The sequence below is a fragment of the Leishmania infantum genome, chromosome 12 (assembly GCF_000002875.2).
Source record: "Leishmania infantum JPCM5 genome chromosome 12".
Classification (NCBI taxonomy): Eukaryota; Euglenozoa; class Kinetoplastea; order Trypanosomatida; family Trypanosomatidae; genus Leishmania; species Leishmania infantum.
This window is the reverse complement of record NC_009396.2, coordinates 423,781-430,410: the sequence shown is the minus strand read 5'-3', so window position 1 is coordinate 430,410 and position 6,630 is coordinate 423,781. Positions and strand designations below refer to the sequence as shown.

General features: G+C 70.2%; 2 protein-coding genes across 2 annotated transcripts; both read right to left on the bottom strand.

Moving 5' to 3' along the window:
• Nucleotides 1-23: 23 nt before the first annotated feature.
• LINJ.12.0670 (putative surface antigen protein 2) lies at nucleotides 24-1,235 on the bottom strand (the record flags this gene model as incomplete). The annotated part of the gene is made up of 1 exon (XM_001463964.2): nucleotides 24-1,235. The coding sequence occupies one exon, from the start codon at nucleotides 1,233-1,235 to the stop codon at nucleotides 24-26; it is 1,212 nt and encodes a 403-aa protein (XP_001464001.2).
• Nucleotides 1,236-3,765: 2,530 nt separating this feature from the next.
• On the bottom strand, nucleotides 3,766-5,085 carry LINJ.12.0669 (conserved hypothetical protein; the record flags this gene model as incomplete). The annotated part of the gene is made up of 1 exon (XM_003392272.1): nucleotides 3,766-5,085. The coding sequence occupies one exon, from the start codon at nucleotides 5,083-5,085 to the stop codon at nucleotides 3,766-3,768; it is 1,320 nt and encodes a 439-aa protein (XP_003392320.1).
• Between the last annotated feature and the right edge of the window lie 1,545 nt (nucleotides 5,086-6,630).

Here is a 6,630-nt window from a genome sequence, read left to right as displayed (position 1 = left end):
CGCGGGAGTCCCCCTTGCACACTTCACCACCCATCCACTTCGCACTCCGTCTCGGGGGCAGGAGTAGGCGTGACTGTTGGGCTCGCAGTGGTCGTGGTGGGGAGTTCAGTGGTAGGGGGCGCAGTCGGCGGCTCAGTGATGGGCGGTTTAGTGGTGGTCGTTGTCGTGGTGGGCGGTCTAGTGGTGGTCGTTGTCGTGGTGGGCGGTTTAACGGTGGTGGTAGTGGTGGTTTGCGGAGCAGCAGTCGTGCGGCAGTCGCTACCAAGCCTGCAGTCCCTGCCCTTGTGCTCGTCCTCGATGTTCACAAGGAGAGAAACCTTCTGGGCCCACGAGTCCGGCACACACCCGCAGAACTGGTTGCCGTTCAGGTCCACACGAAGCAGCTTCGGCATCGCAGCCCACTCGGGGGGCAGACTGCCGGACAGGTCGCAGTTCTGCAGCTCCAGGAGCCAGACATTCGACATTCCGCTCCACCGGGGCGGCAGACTGCCGTAAACCTGAGTACCCTCCAGATTCAAAATAGTTAGCGATCTCATTGAGCCCCACTCAGGCGGCAGTCTACTCCTCAGCGGCAGGTGCCTCAGCCGCAGCATCTCTAAACGAGGCATCGAGGCCCACTCAGGCGGCAGCGTGCCGGTGACACTTGGACAGTATTGCATCCACAACGACGACAACGACTTCATCGAGCTCCATGAGGCGGGCAGCGTACCGCTCACGCCGCAGCTCCAAAACGAAAGGGAGTTCAGTCCCTGCAGCCTGCTCCAGCTGGCCGGCAGCGTCCCGACCAGTTCTCCCATTACGTAGCACTGGAGGCTCCTGATCATGACGTGCTTGTAGTCGACGCCCACAGGCATCTCCGGCAGCGTCCCGCTCAGCCCCAGCCCCATTTGGGAAACGTCGAGCACCTTCATCATGACGGTCGTGTAGTCGACGCCCACAGGCATCTCCGGCCGCGTGCCAGCAGCCAACGAGAGATGGAACGATACGTTGACGCCGGATGACCCGCATTTGACGAGCTCCCACGAGCAGAAGTCGTCGCCCGTCCACTTCTCCCCAAGCACAGGGATCGCACTCCCAAACGCCTGCAGCACCTTCAGCGTGTTCGTCCGCTGCGCAGCAGTGAAGTCGGCAGTTCCAGCAGCACGCACCACCGGCGCACTGCTCGTGCACAGCAGCAGCGCCACCGCAGCGGCGAGGGTCGCCGCCAGCACCAGCCGACGCACGCACAGCGCCATTCGCAGCCAGGGTCAAGAGCAGTGCGGCGCGGCAGCAGATCCGTGGGCGGGATTGCTCGGGCGTGAGCACCAGCTCAGCTTATCGGGCAGAGCGGGGTGGCCGGCACGTCGTAGGTACCCTCGTGCGGGGGACAGAGGCGAGCGGCGGGGGCGCAGCGACTGGGCAGGGTCCGTAGAGATGTCACAGCAGCAGCAGCGAGGTGAGGGGTGGTGTGTATGCGCACGCACGTCTGCGTGTCCGTGGAGGTCGGCCGAGGGGACAGCGAGGAGTGTAGAGGGAGGGAGAGGGAGGGAGAGGGAGGGAGCAGTGCACATGAGAAGGAGGGGCAGCGAGGGGCAGCGAGGGGCGAGCGATACGCAGCGCGGAGCTCCGCCCACGCCAGCGGCGTAGAGAGGCCGGCCAGCGAAACAGAGAGCATGGCCGGCGGGCGGGAGCGCCCCTGCACACACACAACAGCGCCAGCGGCAGCAGCGCCAGAGCGCGCGCACACACGCGTGGGGGCGGTGGGCAGGAGCGCTGACAGCACGGATACGTCGAGCCCGCGTGTGGGAGAGAGGCGAGCGCCCATGCGCAGCCCCACCAGCATCCGCATACCATTATCATGCACCTCACACAGAGAGAGAAGGATGTGCGAGGCAGCGGCAGCGGCTCGTCGGCGAGGGGGTGCTCGGCGGAGAGCAGCGGGAGAGTAGCGGCACGCACCACCCAGCGCTCGCGCACGTGCGCCCCCGCAAGCCCGGCAGCCCGCACCGCCTACCAGCAGCCCTGCGTCCAACAGAGGGAGACCAGCGCAGCAGGCCACACCACTCCCGTGTGAGCGTGGCGGCATATGCACGCCTGTGCGCGCTCACGCCGCTCTGCACATGCACGCACGGGTGCACCAGTCAGCGCGTACAAGCAGCAACGCCGCCCACTCGACGCAGCAGCAGCCTCGCGTGTGGCCAGCCCATCGTGCTACAGCGCGCCGGTGCCTCCGCCACCCAGACAGCTGCGACGCGCCATGCGTGGCTGCGGCCGCCGCACGCCCAGGGAACACGGCACGCGCTGGTGCGGCTGCGACGCGCTGTGCACACGCTCGCGGTCGCGCCGTCCGCGGCCCCCATCACGGCCGCCGTGCACGCACTGCCACCGCTCATCCAGGGCGCCGGCGCACACCCGCGCGAGCAGTTGGCCAGGCGGCCGGCACAGCCCACCCTGCGATGTGCGTTCCGTCACGCGCGCACGGCGCCACTCAGCGGCTCGACGCCCTCAGCCCCTCCCCACCACATCGCTCCAAGCGCCGGCCACCGAGTCCTCCAGCTCACCGCACCCGGTGTGCGGAGTCCGCGGCGCGCTCAGGAACGCCCCGCCCGCCGCGCACGCCTCCGCTCAGCACGCAGCGGCAAAGCAAACCAGACAAGAGACACCCGCAACGCCACCGCGACGGCGGCACGGGCGGCAGCGCGGCATCCGGATGCCCTCCATCGGCACGCACAGCCGCACCGGCATCCGTTCGCCTCCCCCACCCTCCGCGGCTGCTCGTGAGCACAGGCGGTCAGGGGAGCCGACGCGCGTGCATGGCTCTTGCGGGGCGGGCGGCGCAGGGCAGGGAGGAGGAGAGCGAGGGGGCGCGCAGCATACCAGCAGGCAGAGGCGGATGCCACGCGCGGTGAGGCACGCAAGCAGCGCACCGGACGCGGGCGGCGGTGCGGGGGGCCGGGGAGAGCGAGATGCGGACGGAGATGCGGGCCTGGGTGACTGCATGCACCCGTTGCCCGGCCAGCAGCAGCGCGCGCCGGCCGCGACAGAGGCGGCCAGCATCAGAGGCACACGCGCACGCGCACAGACGCACGCACGTGTATGTGCGGGTGCGTGCGTGATGCCCCGAGGCCTGCCGAGAGACACGCAAGGGCGCGTAGAGGAGACGGAAGGCAGAGCATCGGCACCGTCGGCAGTCGCGCATCAGCGGGAGCAGATCGCAGGGCAGGGGGAGGGTGACGGGGCACGCTCTTCCACCGCCCCGCGCCCCTTCACCCAGCGTGCCTCCATCGCCGCCTCTCTCGTTCCGCAGCGGCCGCCGCCTCCGCCTCCCATTGCCCGAGCCGCTACGAGCGCGGCAGCGCATGCCAAGCAGGAGACCCGGGAAGCGCCGAGCGGAGACGAGTGGGGAAAGGGTGTGGACGGTCCGTTGGCGCACACGCGCAAGCGGTGCGGCGCAGGCAGCCCTACCGCCGCCATCGTAGCCGCACCCGCCCGTCCAATGCGGCACCAAATGCCGGCCTTGCAAGGCACCGCAGGGGTGCGGATGTGCCGCGCACACGGTGCCGGCGGGCAGCGAGCACCAGGCGCGTGGCGGGCGGCAGTCAAACTCCCGAAGGAGAGAGAGACGAGGCGGCACCCGTGTCGAGCGTGTCGCGCCGTCGTCACACCCACCCCTCCCGCCGCCGCCGTGAGCACGCGCGCACACCGTAACCGGGAGGCGCTTCACCACCGCGCCCCTCCCCCTCGCTCTCCCATCACGCGCCCCTGCGCCACACACGGGCCCGCTGCTCACTGCTCTGGCGCCGAGCTCCGGCTGCGGCCAGATGGCAGCGGCGGGCCCGGCGCGCACCTCATCGGCCGGCAACCCGTCGGCAGAGGCGCCCTCGGCCCGCTCGGCTCGCCGCTCGTGTCGCCAAACAGCCTGCGATGCCGCTCCATCGCCTCGCTCAACGACTGCTCACACGCAGCCTTGTGCGCCGCTTCGGCTGCGCGGGCTGCAGCGGCGTCGGCGTCCTCGTACCTCCCGTGCGGCGCCCCCTTCGGCGTCGCCTCGTAGTGCGCCGCCGGGTGCGCTGGCGGGCCGCCCTCGTTCTCCTCGAAGCACAGTCCGTCGTTGAACGTTACTTGGAAGGGCAGCGACTCGCCGGGCTTGCGGCCCGACGCCCACAAATGCCGCCATTCCGCCCGCCGCCCATCGCGCGGCTCCACGTACTCGCTGGCCTGCACAAGGTCGTACTCGGGGTCCTCGCTCGGGTCCGTCTCCCTGCCGTGTCGGACCCGCTCGCGGAACCGCGCCTCGGCACGCTCCACCGCCCCCTCAAAGTCCCTCGGGCGGATCTTGCCGGGGTACGACCACGGCTCCTGCACCGCCTCCGTCCGCTTCACCATCTCCCACTCCCTGTCCTCCCCCTCCATGATGCGGCGCAGCACCTCCTCCTCCGCCTCGTCGCAGCGCAGGAGGTGGCCCTGCTGGAAGCCGTACCCCTCAGCGCGTCCGTGCTGGTCTGGCCCGCCATGGTAAAGGTGAGAGAAGGGGTACCGCGGGTACGCCTCCCACTTGCCCGTGGGGCCCATCATATCGTAGTCGTACCTGTACCGGAACGCGCGGTTGCCGTGCTCGTCCACCGACTCGTCCCACCGCAGCAGCATCTGCGGCGGTCGCGGGAACATCTCCAGCGGGTCGTCCGGGTTCCTTGGCTGCCAGTCCTTGATGCGGAACAGCTCGTCGGCGTCCATGTACCAGTGTCCGACAATGTCGCCCTGCACGTTCGCCACGTGCCACCGGAACGGCGACGTGCTCTTGGTGTTGTACAGCAGGGGATCGCAGTAGCTGCCAGGCACCATGCCGTACGCGGACAGCGGCGCGAAGCACACCTGCTCGAGACGCTGCTGGTGCAGGTAGCCCTCCTGCATCGGCGACACCCACTCCTCATCCCACGCGTACAGGATCCATGCGCGGTGCCGCATCTGGCGCCACAGCCGCAGCAGCCGGCCGGGCCTCACGTTCCGGAAGGTCGTCCGCGGGGCGCTCGCGTCGTCCTCCTCCGCGGCCCACACACGCAGCAGCGGCGTGGCGCGGAACAGCTTGCTAGGGGCACAGCGCAGCATCACCAGGCAGGGGGCTGCACGAGGCGGGAGAGCGAGGCACACGCGTCAACCACGCCCGCACGCACAAACGCACGTGCGCGCTCGACCCCCCCCCGCGAAGAGCGCAGACAAGCGGCGACCGGCGCGGCGCGGCCCTGTGCTCGGCAGCCTTGCGTGTGCGTGTGTGCGTGTGCGCAGTGCTGTCAGATGCGGCACGAGCACCTCCATGAAACCAATAACGATGAGCGACAGGGCAGTGGCCAAGTGCGTCGCAGTGGGAGCAAGCATCAAGCACGGTTCAACACAGCAGCACGGGCAGCACGACCACGCGCTACGCATGGTAGGGGCGCCAGTGACGCCGAGAGGGGGAGGCGGAAACACCACCCCCGCACCACAGCCGCCACTGCTGCTGCGCCTGCTCGCACGCACTCGTACCCGTTGCGGCTACAGCGGCGATGCCTTCAGCCACGCCAGCCTGGGCGTGTCCGGGTGGCAGCCCCCACCACCCTGCGCCAGAGTCGACGAGAGCAAAGGAAAAGCGACCGCCGCGCAAGACGCCGGCACCGCCCACGGACGGGTGTGTGCGCACACGCGGGGGAAGGATGCGGCTGCACGCGCCCGCTCGCCACGCACAGGCAACAACGGCACCAGGCACAGGGGAAGGGCAGCACACAAGGGAAGAGCCAAAGGCCCGCGGCAGCACGCCGGCAGCACAGGCGAGGCCGCCGTTGTGGCTCACGTGTGTCTCTCGCTGCTCGGTGGGGCGGGAGAGGCCGGCGAGGGGCACTCGCTTGCTCGCCCCCATCACCGCGGGAGGACACGCGGGGCCAAGAGAGCAGGCAGTGGCGCGGGCACCCCCTCTGCCCATGAGGCCCCCACCGCTGCATGGGCGCGCTGTCCAAGCGCGCTGGGGGTGTGGAAGCACAGGACACAAAACCCTCATGAGTGCCGATGTCGCTCGCCGCCCGCATGCGTGGGTGGCCGCACGTGGCAGGTGAGGACAGCGGCGAGTCCCAGGCGGCACCCGGGGTGGCGATGTCTGCCACAGCGCAAGCAGCTCCCCTTCGACGCGTCCATCTCCCGCCCTACAGCAGCAGGCCGGCGCCACGCTACACCCCGCGCCGCCCCCGCGCGCGGCCCAGCAACATGAGCACGGTCCCCTGCACAGCCTCTGCCCACCCATCCCCCACGCAGGGCGCCCCACAGCAGCGCACACCGTGCCGGCAGCCACCCCGTGCGTCCCCCTCGGCGTGGCTCAGGCTCCCCACCAGCAGGCAGCAAGGGCCGGGTGGGAGACGCCCGAGCCCCGTTGGCCCCTCGCCCGCCATGCGGACGGCACAAGCGCGTCCACTGCCGCACGTCGCTCCGGCGCCACGCCATCCACAACCTCACCGCCGACACCGGCCGCGACGCATCGCCCTCGCCTCCCCCTACGCCGCAGGGGCCTACCCCTGCCACCACCACGAGCCGCCCCGCATGCGCAGGGATGAGGGGAGAGGGGGCACGAGGGGCCGCAGGGAGGAGGGATGGGGTGCACCGTGCCGAGTCCGCCCAGCCAACAGCCCA